This window comes from Peromyscus maniculatus, chromosome 19, assembly GCF_049852395.1.
Source record: "Peromyscus maniculatus bairdii isolate BWxNUB_F1_BW_parent chromosome 19, HU_Pman_BW_mat_3.1, whole genome shotgun sequence".
Classification (NCBI taxonomy): Eukaryota; Metazoa; Chordata; class Mammalia; order Rodentia; family Cricetidae; genus Peromyscus; species Peromyscus maniculatus.
The window spans coordinates 65,925,997-65,946,302 of NC_134870.1; the positions used below are offsets into that span (position 1 = coordinate 65,925,997).

Below are 20,306 nucleotides of genomic sequence, written 5' to 3' on the forward strand. Positions count from 1 at the left end.
TCTCAGTGATCATCTTACCCCACCTATCCACAAAAGAGGTTGAAAACCAAACAGGATTTGGTCCTTGCTCTGTCAACATATTTCCGTCTGCTGTAGTGCAGATGTTGGGAGAGCTGGGGGCAGGGACTCGAGGTGTGATCTAATAGAGAGGGAACACAGAGGCTCCCGTGCAGGGCACAGCTCGGGGCTTCCTTCTCTCCGATGCCTGTGTTTTCTTGAGGAAGTCCCAGCTCCGTGTGTATATTGTCCACACTATATAGCAGAGGCGCACAGAGACTAAGTAAGTACTCAGTGTTCACAGTCATTGATGACAGGTAAATTGTGTAGTCCTCAAGTTTATCTTTTTGTTTAAAAGCTGATATATAAATGAGGGGAAATGTCGTCTCCAGATTTTAATTCTCAGGTAGAGTTTTAAGTTAAGCCTCCTCCTCTCTCTGGTCCTGCAACACTTTGTGTCTATTTTATGAACTTGACTGTGGAGTCCTTGTGAATGTTAGTGTGTCTGTGGGTTTCCTGTGGGACAGCCTGAGGCCTGGACTGTGTCCTGTTCATCCTTTTCGCCACAAGGGCCTACCATGGGAGCCCACAGACAGTTCTTTCTGTAGTCGATTGGCTAGAGTCCCCTCTCCTCCAGTTCTTCATCTGTAGCACATGAGAAGGGTGCTTTAGTGGGCTGTCTTGTCTGTTCACAGGTATTGTGCTGGTCGCCATCAATCCATACGAGCAGCTGCCCATCTATGGACAAGATGTCATTTATGCCTACAGTGGCCAAAATATGGGTGACATGGACCCCCACATCTTTGCTGTGGCAGAAGAAGCCTATAAGCAGATGGCCAGGTGAGAGACAACCTCAACTCAGCAGTTCCCTGAGAGAGGTGCATGAAGGGAAGTGTCTTCTTTGCTTGACTGTCATAGTTTAAAGGGTGGTGAGGCTGGGACTTGAGGAGCCTCTTGGAAGGAAAAGCCACCCAGGTTTCTGTCCCCTCGATTCTTTCTCTCACCCATGTGCACCTGGAAACAGGGCCTGCTTAGCTTTAGTTCAGGTTTGAGCCGTGGACTAACCCCTTGCATTTCCCTCTCCCTGACTGCTTCTGGGCTTTCCTCCTTGTGGCTGTAATAGAACCGTTTCATGGCATCACCATTCACTTAGTCCAGTCCAGTCCACATCCTCTCACTGAAGACCCTTGAAGAAACAAGGACTCCTTGACAACTTGTTGAGGTAGCAAGCTTTGCGGGTGGAAGTCAGAATTGTGTGTGAGCAGCTGTATTTCAGTTTTGAGCCTGAAAGTAGAATTCTGTTTGGGTGCTTGAGCAGCTCTCTCTCTCTCTTTCTCTCTCTCTCTCTCTCTCTCTCTCTCTCTCTCTCTCTCTCTCTCTCTCTCCTTCCTTCCCTTCCTCCCTTCCTAGTTCTGAATAATAGGTGTGGATCTGGGTCATCACAGAATGGGCTTCCTGATGCTCTAAGACTACCCAGACACAAGAAGAGGAAGATATTTTATCAGTTAATCAGTGCCCATGGGAAATGTATTTCCCAGTTAGTTCTAGATTCTTGCAGATTGGATATTTCCTGCCACAATTAGAGTGTCTCCGTAGAGCCCCAACATCACAAAGCCCTTTGGGGAGATGGACTTTTGAAGAGTAGGTGATTTTGTGGGAGAATCCTACTCCAAGGGGGTCTCTGCTACAATGAATTTTCACCCCATAAATTTTAGCTCACTTAAATCTTCCATGAGGAAGTTTTCTGAGGTTCCTTACTAGCTTATAATGTAAGCTTACTAGCAACTATACTCACTCATACTAAATGATAGAGAACCAAGAAATTTAATAAACAATGATCTGTAATTATGGGTCCAAAATATGGTGACTGTCACCTTTGCCCTATCTAATGTGGTAACGCACACCAAGCACCAAATTCACCTTCCAGAGCTGATCCAGACACCCCGTACTGGCCGGCCTATTGATACAAACCTCTTCACAGGTGTGACGAGGAATGTAGTGGGTGCTGATGTGTGAGCCAGCACGCAGTCCTGTGCCAGTCATTGTGGAATTCTTGGTGTGTTGCAGTTGAGAGAAGCCTGGGGACTGGCCAGGGCCCTGTGCTTGAGGGGAATGCACTTGTTTGGTGTGAGGAATGAAGGCCTGTCTTCTTTTTATGGTTGTGAGACAGGAGATTGGGGTTCCATGGTGCTGGACTGTCTAACAGACAGAGAGTTCAAACAGGAGGCACAGAGAGACAAATCTCTCACCTTGTTCTTTTATGGATGTCATCGACTGGGCCAGTCACACTTAGGAATTCCAGAAGTTGCTGCATGTCAGCAAAGATTTCACGTTGAATTTGCGTTAAGGAACGAAAGCAGATAGTTCCTCTTGGATTAGTTTGACCAAGAACAAGCCCAGACTTAATTCTTCTCTGCCCTCTCCTGTCTTCTCTCTGTCTGTAGTTTGTTGTTACTGGATTGTCTGTAATCTGTGTGTTACATGTGTCTGTTCTACATCTCTGTGTGTATGCTTCTCCCTAGCAAAGGGCTTTGCTCCTTTTTTACAGAAAACATGACATGGGAAAGAAATGAGGGACCTTTACAGATATGTAGCAGAGTCTTACAAAGGACGAGGCCACTTAACTGACCCCAACTGACCCAGAAGAGCACCTCAAACTGCTAACAAATTACAACCTATAACCACATGTTACTTACAACACTTAAGGGATATTTGTTTTGTTTTAAGGTTGTTTTCAACATGTTGGCTGCTTTTAGTAAATGTGATTACCACAACACCACCCTCACCCCCACAATTGTGGGTTAAGGTGATGGAGGAGTATATAATTTAAGATTATGTTATGCACTAGCTTGGGTTTGTAAAAGCTGATTACATAGGCAATCCAAGACAAGTAAGGTTGGCTGCGGTGCTCTAATGTAAACAGGCCGAGCATGCAGTAGGGAAGCAGGCTTGGTGCATAGTATTAAATGACTTCAAGGCATCTTATTAACTTAGAAACACACTTGGAAAAAGTTTATTCTCTTCAAAGGCAAAAGATATTTTATCTCCATGGGTTTCTATTCCTGCTCTCTGCAGTTAAGCAGTTTAGAGTCTTCCAATGTTTTCTCCCCAACCTAACAGTGAGGTACTTAGGAGAGGCATGGAGTAGCCTCTCTCAGTAGCCACAAGGAGCCCATCAGATGGGTTTGCCAGACCGTTAGCCTATGGTTTAAGCCCCAGAGGTATGCATCTTCTCCCTCTGTACCTACCACTGGGCTCATGGTCGTACTACACTTAGGTTGTGTTGCTTGCCTGGTCCGTGTTGACACCCATTAGGAGGAGTGGGCATGGAGGAGTCTAGGGTGCTGGTGCTGTGGGCCCATCTCGCCAAGGGTAATGAACTTGATGAGTGAGAGGCTCCGATATTAAAGTGAAGAAAGAATTTGCTTAAGAATTTCCTTCGAGGTTTTCAAGTTGAGAGTCATACCCGCTGGGTCCCATGGTGAGGTCAAATCATTTCATGGAAGTTTGAATTGAATATTTGCCCATTAACACACAGTAGCGTAAACCCCAGGGCATACGGCCACAGGCAGGAGCTCTTGGAAGCCATTCTGTTGTATTAGCTGAGTCACTCTCAGACTTGGGGACTCCTTCATTGGACACTGTTTTCTTTCTGGCTGTGACATGAGACTCTGGATTCTTTGAGAGAGAGGAGACTGTCAAAGCCTGAGCGAGAAAGAGGGGACACCAGGAAGAGAGGATTGGGTCACTATCCCAACCATGTCCACCAAGTCTAGACTTAGACATAAATGTGAATTCACAAAAAAGGAGGTGGTTATTACAGTGAGAAATGACACACCTGTGACTCTGTGGAAGAACTAGTTCTATAGGGACAGGGGCTTGCCCAATGCTCAGCTCAGTACCTAGGGCTCTTCTCACTTGCTGTGAGACCCAAATGCCATCTGCATCATTTTTCCCAGCCTCAGCTCCTTCCTCGCATTGTGTCTGTGAATGCTTATTCTTTGGCAGACTCCGCATCAACTGAGGTCATACTTTATTCCACTCCTGAGGAGCTCACTGTTGGGGGAAAAAACACAGGAAGACCCTGAACCTCTTACCTGTGGAAAGTAGAAACAGAAATAACTAGAAACTAGATAGAAAAAAAACAAAACAAAACCCACTGCCAGTGTCATCTGAATTGAGTTTTGAGACAATGCTGTAGACACACACCGAGAAAACCAGGGTCTCATCTGGTCCTGAAGAATCACTCTGATGCAGGGAGTGAGAAGGAGGGCAGCTGGGCAGCTGGATCAGCTTGACCGTCACCTCAGAAGTGGGACATCTGACACATGGTGACCAGATCACAGGAAGGTTCCTCTTGAAGGCCAGAATCAGAATCATGTGTAGGAGTCAGCCCGGATGTGGAGAAGCTGGAGTTATTACACATTTCCCATGGAATTGTGACTTAGTGTAGCCACTGTGGTAAATAGATGAGCAATTCTTTAAAAAGTTAAAGTTTTTATATGGCCTCATGATCCAACTCTTGAATATATCCCCAAAATAAATAAAAATTTGTAAGTGTACCAGCTAAAAACAACTTAGATGTTTATCTCTCAGTCAATGGATAAGCAAAATGAAGACTATTCGTACAATGGAATGTTACTTGGGCATAAAAAGGAACAAAGAACTCGTGCGCATACTACTATTTTTATGAGCCTTGGAAATGTGGCATCTAAAAGAACAGAGACCCAAAAGCCTTATATTTTAAGATTCCATTGATACAAAATGTCAAGAGTAGGAAAATGAATAAGATGTAGAGTATCAGTTTTCTTGCATGTGTTTGTGTGCATGTGTATACATATGTGTACATATGTGTACAAAGACCAGAGGTTGACAGTGGGTATCTCCCTCAGTTAATCTTACCTTATTTTTTGAGATGTCTCTGATCGGACCTGAATTACTGATTGTTTGGTCTGTCTGATCCTAATGATCCTTCTGCTCTACCTGCTCAGTGCTGGGATTACAAGCAAATGTTGCCATTTCCAAGTTTTTATGTAGGCGCTGGGGATCTGAACTCATATCCTTGTACTTTACTGAGACATTGGGGTTGCAGTTTGAGGGACAAGGACACATCACGAGGAAGTGATTTCTGATGTGGGGTGTGAGTGGTGTGTGTGTGTGTGTGTGTGTGTTGTATTGAGAAAGTCATGAAAAAAGGCACGGTCTGGGCACAGTTAACAGGCAGATTCTAGCTTCATGGTGGTCCATAAAGAGTTGTGAGTTACAGACGTGAGCCCAGGCTGGATTGTGGAGGTCTTTGTCCACTGGAGTAAACAAGGTGTTCTGTTAAAGAGGCGAAATGATGATCAGATGAGTGTGGGAGATGCTGAGTTAACCATAAAGCGGAGCATCCTCCCAGCAGAGCTTCCTAGGGCCTTTATGGATTCTGAGTCTCTACCAATGGGCTGCGTTTTGCTGGGTTTACAAATCATATTTAGGCCCAAAACTGTTTTCAGAGATTATCTCAGGGGACCAATGTTCTGTGCAGCACTGTTTGTGAAACACTGGACTAGAGCAATAAGGATGTTTTTGTTGATTGGATAAGAACACGATGCGATGTATGTACTGCTCAGAGAACAGCTTCTCTCTGGTGGGTCGAGTTTCATAATGGTCTTTTCCTTTGCCTCTACTGTGCTATTATGGAGGATAAGAATGCTTTCTGGTGAAAAGATTCATTTGTTGTAGAAGTAACTTGTTTTGTCATAAGTTAACTATCTACCTATGCAGAATGAACAGACAGCAGAGAATTAAGTGTGAGACTGTAGTTAGGCATTGTTTCTTATATCCCTCACACTTAACCCCAGGACACGTGGTTGTTGCTGAAGAATGTATAAAAGTAATTGACACATTGACGTTCTCACGGTTTCACATAAGACTCATTACCCCTGTGACATGGGTCAGACGATGCTCTAAGATCTTTAAATCAGATGGGTTGAGGTGGAATCCAAGCCTGGTGGGTTTGCCCACAGCCTCCCGTGTTAGTCAAGAAGAATGCCACCTCCTCCGGTGTCCATTGACTGCTGCCATGGGCTTGCTGAAACAAAACAGACTTTGGTCCCCAAGGCCACACTGAGGGTCTTGAGGCAGGTCTTTCCCCCCAGTGGTTCAGGAGTACCTCAGATTCCGCAGTGAGTTTAATTTGGTGCATTTCCCAGCCTCGTTGGTGGGAGTGGTCATTTTTCTGAGCTGGCTGGGTCTGGTTCTTTTTAAGGACTATTTGTGTTTTTTTTTTTGTTGTTGTTGTTTTTTTTTTTTTTTTTTTGAGTTGCTTTCCTGAAAATGAATAGGAACACTGCAAAGCAAGTCTGTTTGCTCAGGTAGCCAAGGTAATTGAGCACCCACATTCCCCATCTGTCTCCTCAGTCCTGCCAAGGCGTGACTAATAATGAAAAATGGAGTTGCCGTTGCCTGGCACTCGGGTGGGGAAGTGCAGCTGCGTGCTCCAGTGGTATGACTGACTCCTGGCCATGGCTGAAACACACACTCTTGCCAAGTTTCCTGGAGATGGAGCCCGGGAAGGGGAAAGCCTGTGCTCACTGAAAATAGTGTTCTAGTTCAATGCCCTGATCAGGCTTTTGAGAGGCAACATCTTATTTAGCTTGATGCAAACAAGTGCAAAGAGTTGGCAGAGAATGGGGAACCTTCCAGGGGAACCTGGTGGAAATGAGTGTCCACAATGAGAAAAGCACCCCCAGTAGAAAGCTAGAGAGGGCGCTGCGTGGTGATGGGAAAGAGGGGCTTTTCAGGATGATGGCATCCGTGGAGATGGGAGACGCCTTCATAGTCACTGGCCATCAAAAGTTGGCACCTCGGCTCCTCTCTGCACGACTAATGAGGGTCTAATGAGAGGAAAAAAGGAAAGCTATGCACTCTCCATCTCTGGGGTAGAAATAACAGAACTGACAGGTTTGTGGTCATTGACATAGAGTTCTCTCGTGTGCATGAGAATAGACTTGGGATGTGCCAGCGTCTCTTTTAGCTACCGATTTATAGAACTTGAGATGGTTTGAGGGGAAAAAAGAAACAAACCTGGCACAATTATCTGTAAGCCCAATTCACAGTTTGCTTTGAGATCAACTTTAAAACTGAACAATATGCTGCTTTATTTTTTCCTCTTTAGTAGATTCTTTTTGGTGGTTCCTGGAAGTCTGGGGTATAAAATGCTTCCCGGTGGGGCCTTCATCTTCTCTGTGTGAGAGCATCATTGGTGGACCAAGGCAGGGATATGTTTGGCTTTGCTGTGAGTCCTCTGTGTGCATGAGGATCTGGGCTTCCATCCTGTGGTCTTAGTACTGAGTGTTCATGGATACTCCCTGGTCCCTGCCCTCCGCAGATTAGGGGCATCCTCTTTTAAGGCGAGCACAGTTCTTGCCTCTGCAACAATCAGATCCAATGAGAAAGTTGGGAGGAGTCATCACAGCCTTTGTGGCCTACATGTTAAAGGTGACAGATCACATCACTGACTGCTGTTGCATGTGAGGAAGGAAATCCCTGGGAGCTTTGTAAGTGGGCAGCACAGGTTGGCTGAATTTCATAGTAACATGGATCACTCACTGACTTGGTGGATGCTGATCTTTGCATGGAGTTTTATTTGCCTTTCTATCATTACATGTGACATAAGTGTGACTTTCCGCTGCACTAACACATGGCACAGGAGGAGCTCCTGTAAGGTCAGATGGTAGACCCAGGGGCAGCTCTCTTTCTTTTCTGGTGTTGTGTATGATTTTAAGACCATGTCCTGAGTGTTGCATTATGTGCTGATTCCTCCTAAAAGGACATAAATATTCTTTAACAGTGACATACTGTGGTGCTTCCTTTGTGATGTTCAATTCCAAATGAAAATCATACACTTAGGAGATACTTCACTAATGGTCTTTAGATGTGGAGCACGATCTATCGCATGCTAGAAAAGAGTCTGCAGCCATCACTGTGTGGCATAAGAATGCCAGACAGCATGTCCAGCGAGGACCTCTGGGTGCCAAGTCACCAACTCCACTGTCTCTCAGACGCATCTCTTTTCCTCATCTGGGCACTAGGTGTGGTTTTCTGAATGGAATGAAGTTGCTTCCTACACTGGATTTCCGAGAAAGCAAACACAGTGTGTCTACTTTGGGCGGTCACTGTAGTTTTTCAGTGCGTTTGTAATGTGTTAAACTTGTGTCCTCTCTCAACCATGGCCATGCTCAAGGACTGTGTGGATGTTACACCTTCCGTCAGTCTTAAATGAATGGCAGTAATGTCCATGTAAAATGCAATTAGTCGTTTGGGGCATCTAGTTTGACCTATTCTGATTCATGTATGCAGCTCAGGTAACCAACTCCCCAATCAAGATAACGCTTCCTTTACTCCCAAAATTTTCCTGAGATAAAATCCACCTTATCAGCTCCAAGTAACCATGAGTTCACTCTCTGTCACTGTAAATTCTAACAACCTTAACATCCTTGTTCCCTGCGCTTGTGTGTTTGCTGTGGGGTGTGTGTGTGTGTGTGTGTGTGTGTGTGTGTGCGCGCGCGCGGATTTTCCTGTATATCCCACTGAACTTGCTATGATTCCTTGAGTGTATCTTTTTTACATTCTGATTTTTGCATCAGATGTGTTCTTTCTAGCTTGATACATCTGCAGATGTGATGATTCTGTTTTCGGTTCTTTATCAATTAAGAATATGAGCTTGGAATTTCACTCAGTGAGAGCACTCAGCTAGCCTACACAAAGCCCTGATTCAATCTCAGATGCCACACACGCACACAGGAAAGTGTTCATCTTGATTAAGTTCCCATTAAATGGAGGGACCAGCTAGTTAGTCGCTAGTTCGTTGGTCTCCGTTCCATTCATTTCATCTCTTAGAACAAGACGTGAGTCGGGGATTGAAAGGATCTAAAGTCTGCAGAAGCCTGCGTGTTTGCTCATTCTCTCAGCTGTGCTCTGAGCAGGCGCCATAGCGCAGACCCCAGTCAGGGTCCATCTCCACCTGGGTAGCTCCTTGTGCTTCCGCTGCCCTTTTGAGCACAACAAGAGTGTTTGTGTACACACACGAGCATGTGTGTGTGTGTGTACATGCCTGTGTACACGTGCACATGTGTGTTATCTTCTCAGGCTCCTGTAGGACACAGGAGGGTTCATCTGTGTGGAGTGACTGGTCCATGCTCCACAGAGACGGGCTCTTGAGCGCTGGAGTTTATTCCACGCTGTTTGCATGCTATCGCCTCTTTCTGTGTCAAAATTGAGCTTGTCACCCCCTGTGCGTCTCTGAGATTAATAGTGGTGGTGACGTGTAAGCAAGATTTCATTTTTCAAGGTGTCAGAAATGGTTTTCGGTGAAAACAGCTGATAGAATCTGAAGTCTTACAGGATGGGATGGCATTTCTATTTATATCACAGTAATGCCTTTCACGCCATGGTAGCCACTCCTTTTCTTTCTCAACTACATATTTTCACCTTTCTATCCCAGAAGGCAGAGCAGCTGCGAACCGTGTGTGCTGACATGCCTGAGTGCAGCAGCAAAGGAAGATGAATGAAGCAAGGTGGCCAAATTGAGAGTCCCAAGGACAGGAATAATAAAACCTGGTTTCTCAGCCCAGGGTGGTGCGTGTGAGTGTGGCAAGGGGTCCAGTATGGTGGGGTGATGGCCAAGCTCTGCAGCTTCACCTCTCTGTTGTCACTGGGGCACCTTTGTCAATAGAATAGAGAGAGGTGTAATGTGTAGCGTATGAGACGTATGAGTCAACAGGTTGATAAGTACAAGTGCATAGTGTGACTTCTAGCACAGGGTGTTCGTTGCCTACGAGGCATGGTGGGAGTGATGACATTGATAGCAGTATGTGACATTTGCCGTGATAGCACAGTGTTCCAAAGGAGGTGGTACTGGGAGGAGACTTCAACATTGGATAGGTGTGACATGACTTTTTCTCGGGAGGTGTGCACCACCGTCTATTCACCCCCAGATAAGGCACCAATAGCAGACCAAAGAAATAATTCCACCCGAGCCCAGCTTCGTGAACAGCGGGTTTATGGGGGGTACTTTTAGGAATATGGGTGAGAGGTTGCTTATAGGAACGTGGACGACTCAAAGGCAGCTGCAGATCCAAAAAGCCCACCCCAGCATGGGTGACAGCACACAAAAGATGTGTTCCTGGAGCTGCCTGAAAGTCTCAAAGTTCTGAGAGTCTTCTCTCCCCAGCAATTACTATTTACATAACCTTAGGGATGGGCCCTTGAGAATCTTGTAAGTTCCAGGAACTTCAAGAGACTTATGAGTTTTCTTAGTTCTTGAGTTGCAAGCAGCTTCTTTCCAGGATGGAATGTTCCTGTTCAGAGGAAATTGCTGTACTTCCTTAGGACCCCTTGGTGGGTAGCCTCAAAGCTGATGTTTCTTTGAGTCTGATAAATGAAGAGCCACTGATGGCTGGCCAGGTCTGTGTGCCCTATGAAGTTCTTGCCGACTTTCTCATAAGCTCCTGTTTGGAAACCACAGTAACTTCTATAGTTGTTTGTTTAGACAGTCTTTTTTCTTTGTAACCCAGGCTGTCCTTTATGTTGCTGAGGCTAGCCTTAACTTTGCTACCGTCCTCCTAGGTTCTGATATTGCACCACTACACCTGGATCTACTATTCTGATTTTTATCTGTCCAGGGGAGCATGGTCCTATGCCTCCCTGTGTTTGTTGTCGCGCATGAAAGGACAACTTTCAGTTTTATGATCTGAGAAACTGAACTCTGCGTGCCCAGGCATCCCTGTGGCAGAGTCTGGGGCAACACCACCCACCCGATCATCACTACTGGGTGAGCAGATCTGTATGACTGAGCAGCCATCTCTTATGCTGCGGGAGCTACATGATTATCCAATTATCTTGTAACAAGTAGCTTGAGAGAGCTGTCACCTGAGACCTGTGTTGGAGATGAGAGCCCGCCCGTGCCAGAGGCCAGAGAATGGCTTTTCACAAAGGGCAGTGGTCTTCAAACTGCTTAAGCATGGCAGATTTTTTTTTGAGAATGATTCAATTGGTGATGTGTGGGAAATACATTAAAATTTTTCTTCCATGTCTTTCAAATTTTGAAAACATTTGTGTATTTATGTGTGATAATATGGTGGCATAGAAAATACTGTATTTGGGGGTGGACATGCTCACAGTGTTTCTTACTGACAGGTACTTGCTGTAAAGCAAGAGGTGACTACAGTTGGCTGGCTAAAGCCACATGTGTAGCATCCCTGTGTTCATGTTCCAAACAGGAAAACCATCCCTGAGCCACTGATTAGTGCTTCCTAGATGTGAGGACAAAGGTGTTTGACTCCATGCAATGCTTCCCTGAAACAGGCTGTGATTGAGAGCATTGTCCTATCAGTGTCTCCTTTAAGACCAGGTCAAGGAGCACTCCTCTGTTGCATACTCTTCAGTTGTATTAGGGCGTTAATGAGGTGACAGCCTTGGGCCTAGGGTAAGCAGAGGCTCTGGAGAAGTCTTTCTTCCATGTTGACAGAATTATGCCCCAGCACGTGACTGGGCTTGGCTTGCTGAGGGCAGATGAAGCCGTTCTTAACAGTTCTACATTGAGATCACTGCAGGGCCCTTCACGGCACTCAATCAGAATCTTGCAGGTAGAATGGAGTCTTCTGAATTTTTAGAAAAACTCTATCAGTGATTTTGAAAAGATGCAAGCCCTTGGGCTAGTGTTGAGGGAACTTCTAGGATGAATTAGCTTCTGTGGTTCAGGGTATTCAGAGCTAGTGTCCACGGAGTCCTTGTGATGGGTTTTGATTGACCTCCAGCCTTCACGCTCTGCTGGGTTGCTTCTGACACCTCACTGTGAAGTAATGATCTAAAGGCGTGTTTTGATCCAAGACAGAGGTCTCAGAATTTGAAAACCAGTTAGATGGTAGATCCTCCAACTCTACAGCTGCCCCACCTCCTGAAGTTGTTCTCAGCCCTGGCTGCACCAGACAATCCCCTGGGAAGACTTGAGACTACCAAAACCCAGGCCTTATTCCAAGATTGTAACTGAGCAGAGGCTGTGGGTGGGTGTTTATCAAACATCTGCAGATGCTGTCTGTGGCGGGTTGAGAGGTGTGCTGAAATTGCCTGCTCAGGCCAGGTAAACCTGGGCCTGAGAAGTGGGAGTCCTCTCTGAATGAGCAATGGGGTTTGAAGACTGAAAGGTGGCACAGCGTGGCCATGGGACAGTCCACATGTGTGTCCTCCAGAACCTCAGAGGACAAGCTTAAAGAACAGGTGTCATTTATGTCTGGCTGGCTGGCTCCCACCTGTGTTAGAGATCAATGATTCTGGAAGCCCATGGAGCAGCACCTGCAGCTCCAAGATGACAAATTAATTTTCTCGTCCTCTCCATTCCCAGAACCAAAGAATAAAATGTTTCGTGATAAATGATTTATTCTAAAAAAGGTGTCCCTTTTTTTTTTTTTGGCTAAAAAAGGGAATTAACCTTCCTTACAAAAGCAGACACCAAGAATACTTAGAACTATGGGGTTTCTTTTAGATAATGTCTTGAACTCAGATTTCCTCCTCCATCTTTTCTGCTGAGTACTTAGTAACCTTCCTGATGACTGGCCTTTACTAGCTAAGAATAGCTAGTGTTTCTGGTAGATTGCTGAGGGTCTGCTGATGTAAATGGGAGCTAGTCAGCTCTCTCATTGCATTTAGCTGGAGTGGGGCGGGTGGGGGGAGTGCTCTCCAGTTGGGGTATTCAGGATCAATGCTCACTCCGGTTTGTTCTGCTTCCTCACTGGGCTACTGGGCTCCCAGAGCAGCGTTCCATTTGTCATTGCCCATATTGATCCATCATAATTACCTGACACGGACGAATCTAGCTCAGCAGTCCTCGGCAGAGATTTTTCTTTGCGTTTGTGTGGGGTTGTCATTCCCACAGTATAAGTTCATTTTACTTCCTTACTTTTATAGATGCTCTCATATTTCATCTTGGTGTGTGTGTGTGTGTGTGTGTGTGTGTGTGTGTGTGTGTGTGTGTGTGTGTGTTGGCGTGGTGCACTGAGTGTGAGGAGTGTGTCTCTTCCTGACAGAGCAAGACTTTTGAGGTCACCCCACCTGAGACAAAAGGTTTCTTCTTCAGCATTTTCATCTTTCAATGTGTGATACCCAGTCCAGTGGAAACCTGCAGCTCCCTCTGGACTCCGCTGCTCCACTCTTTGGAAGCACTCCGAGGTGGACAGGCACCTGCCTCCCCATTACTCAATCCCACCCTAGCATCTGCCTCTTTCTGAAGCAGCTGGGGATGATCATTTAGTCTTGCCTTCACCAAACTGAACTCGTCCTGTTCCAGCTGCCATCTGTCATGTGATAGCTCACCATTCTGACAGACTTTATTGGGGGTATAGTCCAGCTTTTTCTAGCTATCCTATATGACTGCTTCCATACTTGAACTAGAATTCCAGCTGTAGTCCGTCTAGAGTGGAGGATTGTGGCTCTGTTCCATTCTCTTGGGATCTGGAGTAGTGTTACTAGGTGGTTGCAATGGTTGCTTATAAGCCAACCCAAATACCCTTGTGTCTCCGGCCTCTGGTCACTCTGTGATGTTGGTTGGTAAAGCGCTGCTGTAGAGCATGCTGTGGGCCCATTGTGGCTGTGGACTGTTTGGCAGCCTAGCTAAGGAGCCATGTCCTCGCTAGGACCAGGTGTTGTGTTCTTCTAGCACACTCTTTTCAGCTGTAGAGTTGATCTGGTGAGGCAATGTGCTTAGAACTAGCGGCAGCAAGCTTTACTCTCCTGGTGTGGTCAGTGGCCAGAATGGGTTATTATTATAGGGCAGAGCAGGGGTGCTCACGGGAGACCCTGTTTGATTTTGACAGAGACCGTTTCTGCCCTTGATGCCTTCCAGTCCATCTCATGGGTTCATTATGCACTGCCTTCCATGGCCTCCGTCCAGTGTCACACACAAACCAGAGGGCCTCAAAGCCAAATCTAGCCCTTCCTTAGAGGTTTGCCTTTTTAAGTCTGTTCCATGGGATTCCCCTAAATGTATTCTAAATATGAGACATGGGGATAAAGGCTCTAAACAGGGAATGATTGTCCTTTGTTTCTGCCCCCTTTTCTTCTGGCTCTCCTTAGCCAGTGGGAACTATATCTTGCCATATTCTGAACTCTTCTCTGGCCATGATGCTTATTGAATCTGCAGACTTGACTCACAGTAGCTATGTAGAAACTAATGGACATTGAAACATCCTGTCTCCACAGCAGCTGGCAGAATTTCAAGGCAGTCATGCTAGGGACCAACATGTTTTATTTTGGTCATCAAAGGCTGAACCTTGTGGCACTATTCATTCATCTTTGTCTGCCTACTATAGAAATCCTAACCATCTGGGACAGATTAATGCCACAAGTTGAAAAGGAAGAATGTCATATAAAAGAAATATGGGAGAGAAGAGCATATTAATATACTTCAAAAATATCTCCCTGCTTTGTTGATATGCATGATAACGAGAAGGAATGCCCTTGCTATCATGAGTGATGTATGAGTGTTATTTAATAGACATTAGGACACAGACTCAGTTTTATGGGGTTGGCAATAGAACCATGGAGAAATTACCCATCTCTCCTAAGGCGCATGGCTGGTAGTTGGCCAAGAAACTATGGACCTGGAAGCCCTAACCCCAGCCCCCATACTGTTAAACAGGCTTGGATTCTTGACTTGGGAAACTGGTAGATGGAAGTTCTGTTTGCTGAGACCAGGGAAATAGGAAGGAGGAGGAAGAGAGACTCTTGAGGAAAGAAAAGAAGGGATTTATTTGGGTCCTGTTCTGTTCTAGACGACTCCTCTCACTCAAGGAGAAGTGGCTCATGGCTGAATGGACAGTGCAATTCGGGGAGCTCTTGGCCTGGGGATGGTACCCAACCTTGGCAACTGATGCTGTCCATTAGGGAGGGTGTGTGGGAATGAGGAAGTTACCCTTATATCTAACCCTGAGGACAATCAATATTTGAATCTCTGATAGAGGAGGAGGAACCCACATGGAAATTTCCAACCTACTGAGTGGATCTCAACTGAGCCCTCGGCCTCAGGAGCAGCCTGGAACATAGTTTTATAAATTTGTTTTCTGCTTGACCCAGACGGGGCAGGAGCATACACCACAGCACAGCATGGGCATGGGTCAGGAGAAGTGAGCAAGCTGTAGTGTGGGGGATAGATCTTGTGTGTCTAAGGGTTGCCTTCCATCAGGCAGTGTGCAGCACACAGTGTGATTGTTAGCTTTCTCTGTAACTCTCACGTTAGTTCTGCTTTTTGATTTTTGACCTCTTATTTCTCCCTTACCTTGTAGCTATTCTCCCTAACTCCCAGATGCAGAAGAGTGCTCTGTGGAGTGCTGAGGCCGTGAGGTGAAGGGTCTGGGTCAGTTACCAAGTCATGAGCAGGACTGGGACTGGAGTCCGACTCCTGCTTCCTGGAATCGGGCTCTATCCATCCACTACTTCCATGCCTCTGTGGCTTGTCTCCAAAGTGTGCCATGTGCAACCTGACTAAGTAGCAATTTCCAGTGGGAAGTTTTCACAATTGCAGCACAGCCAGTCTGTGGGGAGATCGAGTGTGTTGTAGCCTCCTTGCTACTGATGGCTGCTCCAAGGATGTCACAATGCAGGTGACGCTTCCCCCTTGGCATGTACCTAGATGTCCCCATATGTGGCCTGGGAGTGCAGGGTCAGTGGTGAGTTTTAGATGGAAATAGTCTTTATCCTCCTCTGTCTGCACATTTCCCTCTGCACGCAGTACCTCACTGGTAGGCTTGAGTGACTGAATACCCTTCATATCAGTGTCCACATGGAGTGAACAACTTTTGAAACAGGCCGCAGAGACCTGTAACTGTGTCCTATTAGTGAGCTGACTGCTCAGAGATTCTCCTGCTGAGAAATATCCATCTCCCTGGCCTGTCACTCCATTGAAAATGTTACCTTTGCTGTCATCTCTGAGTCAAAAGCTATTAAAATATGCATCTTCTCTAAGATGGAAAATGCCATTTATGTCACACCTGTGAAATGTAACTCGTGTCTCTTGTCTGCCTTCCCCTGGGTCACTGCCGCATCCCCCGAGCAGGCCTTGGTCTTCTCTGTCTGTCTCTACTCCCAAATCCATCCTTCACTGTCTGTTTTAAGGTAAATAATTTCAGTCTCTGAAAATGCTGACGGGAATGAGCAAGCAGGAGGGAGAGCTTGGGCCGAGGGGTGGAAGCGGGTCATGAGCAGGATGATGGAGTGGGCGAGAGCTGGAAGGCCGAAGTGCCCCTCAGGGAGAAGATGCGCTTCTTCTGTTGCTATGGGAAGGAAGGGGCAGTGAGTTTCAAACTTAATGTGGAATGGCATTTCTAGGAGTCAAAGGTAAACTGGTCTACTAAGAAAGAACCATAGTTTCTTAAGCGTTCTATTTGCTTAATGTTTGCAATAAAAGGAGTGTTGTTCTGTTTGTCAGACAGAACGCCTTGGAGTCTGGGGCCTTCTACTCTGTACATCTGCTGTAAGAAATAGTTTGGGGTGAAGGACTCTGGAGGAGCTGAGGAGCTATTGACGGTTGATGGCTGCTGAGGGACCCAGAGTCACTTTTCTTGAGAAGCTTGACCACCAAGAGGGGGGTGACCCCATGCCTGTGCAGGTAGGGGCAGCACTAATGGGACTCAGCAAGTTAAAATGTAAATGAATAAACAAAACAATTATAAAAGCAGGGAGAAGTTTTTTCTTCTCCTTGGTGTGATATAAAATCAGAACTGCTTCTGAATTGCAACCAGTGTAGGAGGGTTGATGGAGTGGGCCAGAAGTTGAAGAAAGGTCCCAGGACATCCCCTCCGTGTCTGTTAAGCTCTGTTATAAACCTAACATATGGCAGACAATGAGATGCAGGATAAATAATGGGTGGACGTTACGTTCCTTGTGATGTTGATGTCTCCTGTAAATCCCTGGGTTGGGTGGGAATAAGTCACATATTTAAAGAAGTCAAAGTCTGCAGTTGAACTGCAGTGATCTGGTAAAGCTGGTGCTTCACAGTGGATCCTAAGGTGGCCCAGTGGCCAGATGAAGGGATTGTATCTTAAGAGATGGGTAACTGAGGGTTGGGGCTGCAGGGTTTTCTGAGAGCCTGTGACAGATGAGCTTGGTCTTTTGGGTTGGGGTATTGAGGACATAATCACTGGTGTCATATCCTGGGGGTCTGTCACTCCTGACCTGGTCTGGGATGGGAGTAGACTTTGCTTCTCACCATAACTACCTTAAATTTGTCACAGGTGAGGTAGAGAGACTGTAGGGAGAAGATGGACAGAATCAAAGACTTGGGCAGCTGCAGAGCTTTTTAGAGGGCTTTTTGGAGGGTATCAATATTGTTTTCAGGTACTAGGGATGAAAGGGCATTTCCTTGACCCCATATTGTGGTGATATTTTGTTTGTGCTCTAACAAATAAAGCTTGCCTGGATATCAGAGTGCAGAGCTAGCCACTAGTTAACCATAGAGGCCAGGCAATGGTGGCACACACCTTTAATCCCAGCACTTGGGATCTCATACCTTTGCTCCCAGTACTTGGGAGGCACACACCTTTAATCCCAGCACTAGGGAAGTGGAAACATGAAGCGATATGGCTGGGCAGAGAGAGGAAGTGATAAGGTGGGGAAGAGACAAGAGCTTGACCCCTTTTCGGATGAGGAGTTGGCAAGGTAAAAGGTGGCTGTGGCTCGTTCCTTTGTCTCTCTGATCTTTCAGCTTTTACCCCGATATCTAGTTCCGGGTTTTTATTATTAAGACCAATTAGAAATTGTGCTATACCTTACTGAATGTGTTGTGGAGTTGCCAGGTAAGAAACACCCTGCCCAGTGTTCCTGCTAAAGTTCAGGAGGAGTACCTATGGCCAGGGTCACCCTCAGGGCTGCTGACTGTTGTCTCAATAGGAGCCGAGGAAGTCCTCAAACCCAGCGCACTTGATGTTTGGCCAAGATGAGCGTTACATCAAGCCATTATGTGGAATTAGCTTGTAGAGCAGTTTTCAGTGAGACAGAGAGTTGAACACTGACTTCCAAGAGACTAGAACGCAGGACAAGAGAACTTTGAGTGGGACAGATCCCAAACTGAGGGTTGTGTTTTATGGAATGTCCTACTTAGGATGACTATTGTTGTGATAAAACACTACGACCAAAGGCAGCTTGGGAAAGAAAGGGTTTATTTGGCTTATACTTTCATACCACTGTTCATCAAAGGAAGCCAGGATAACAACTCAAACGGGGCAGGAACCTGGAGGTAGGAGCTGATGCAGAGGCCAGGGAGGGGTGCTACTTACTGGTTTGCTCCTCAGAGCTTGCTCAGCCTACTTTCTTAGAGAATCTCAGATCACCAGCTCAGTAGTGTCCCCACCCACAATGGGCAGGGCCTTACCCCATCAGTCACTAATGAAGAAAATGCCTCATAGGCTTGCTTATAGCCCCACCTTATGGGGGCATTTTACTAATTCAGGATCCCTCTCAGATGACCATAACTTGTGTCAAATTGACATAAAACTAGCCAATACAATTGGCCACCAGGGAAATGAAAACATGTACCATACATAACCCACCTACAAAAACATTAGTTGTCATTGTCCAAAGTGGAAATAACCTGTGTCCTTCAGCTAAAAATGAATTGACAAGATACAGGCTACATATACCATAGATGATTATGTTCTTCAGGAGTTTATTGAAGAAAGGTATTAACATAACATAATATGGACAAACCTAGAAAATAGCACACTGAAAGAAATCACTTGGTCACAGAAAGCAACATGCTGTATTGCATTTACATAAAGTGTCCTGAATAGACAAATCTGTAGATGCAGAAAGTTCATTAGAGTTGGGTAGGGTGTGAGGGCCATGGGCAATGGGAGGCAGCTGGTAATAATAGACATGGGGTTTCTTCGGAGTGATGGAAATGTTAAAAGGTATTTGGTGGTTGTTCTACTCTATAAATGGTGTAACATGTGTATTATAGCTCAGAAGACATCTGTAACCCTGCAAGTAGAGTGTTTGCAGTTTGGAAGGATGGTGAGGAGAGGGGGGTCTCTTGGATGGTATCATTTGAGACCTAAGTAGGTGAGGTTCAGATCGGTTGGATAGAGGCAGAGAGGCGGCAGGTATGAATGGTTTTAAATTGTAAAGAATCTCATCCAAGATTTGTTTGGATTTCTTCTAAGCAACCCTAGTGTCCTCAAGAATTTTAATAGTTCTGGATGTATCAATGCTGGTACAGGGTAGACAAACACGGCCCCAAGAGAGCTGCCTACCAGGCCAAACACGGTGCTTAGCACTGATGGAGGTCTGAGCGGCCATTTGCTCATGTCAGGGATGATGAAAGAGGAAGCCTGGTGAGCCCATGAGGGTGGGTACCAGGGTTCCTCTCCTGTGTCCTCAGGGGAAGCCTTGTGAGCCCATAGGAATGGGTGCCAGGGTTCCTCTCCTGTGTCCTCAGAGGAGATGGCTGTGACCGCTGCGAGGCCCAGTTTTCCTTACTCTGCTTCAGTGACTTTCTTATCATTCAAAACTTCAGGATCTTGAGAAGAGACGCTGAAGGATGACTGAAAGACACTAAAAATACAGTTTTCAGTTTTACAAATGACTGTTACTGCAAATAGATTTAAGGGGTTGGAGTTACTAAAAAGAAAACCTAAAATGGCTTTAAAAGTGAAAACAAACCTGGGATATTTGAAGATTTAAAAAATCATATTCTATTACCTAGTCCCCCAAAGCATGAAGTCCCAGGACCTCAAATTTCCCTTCCAAAGGAGTAGTCAGTTACCTGCATTAAAATAACCACTCTGCTAATGGGGAGCTATTGTTCAATTTTGACAAAAAGAAGGAAGTTTACCATTTTACAGGAGCTCTTTCTGTGACTCAGAGCACAGGGTAGATAAATATTTGCGTTTTCTCTTTGCCAAACCTTTCTAGGAAGGAGCCAAATGCTCCAAGTCTGTCTCCATGCACAGCACATGCCTGCCTCTGTGTTTCCCCTCATTCTGTGTCAACTTCTAACTCTGTCGAGATCTACCTTCAGGCTGTCAACATTTGGACAGTTAATGACTCTCGATTCAGGCAACCTTAATCCATGGTCCTGGTCCTCTTGGGTGCCCCCTTTTCTGAAGACATCAGACTTCTGATGGTCTCTGTATCGGAATACAAATGCTCTGCTTTGTTAGGCTGTAGCTGCCAAGTCCAGGATGTTCCTCTGCCCAAGTGGATAGTAAAGAATTCCCAAATGGTTGGAGCAGCTGAGCCCTTGCCCACCCACCCCCACCCTTGAGAATATGTTTATC

At 45.9% G+C, this 20,306-nt stretch overlaps 1 protein-coding gene across 6 annotated transcripts in view; it reads left to right on the forward strand.

Moving 5' to 3' along the window:
* Myo5b (myosin VB) overlaps positions 1-20,306 on the forward strand; it is a 309,643-nt gene that overhangs the window by 130,639 nt on the left and 158,698 nt on the right. For 5 of the 6 annotated variants that reach the window (XM_015992657.3, XM_076555509.1, XM_076555510.1 and 2 more), the window contains exon 4: positions 693-837. In XM_015992657.3, the coding sequence (XP_015848143.2) occupies positions 693-837 (145 nt within the window). Of the gene's footprint in view, positions 1-692; positions 838-20,306 lie in introns of those variants that run through there. The other variant, XM_076555511.1, reaches the window with a different exon arrangement.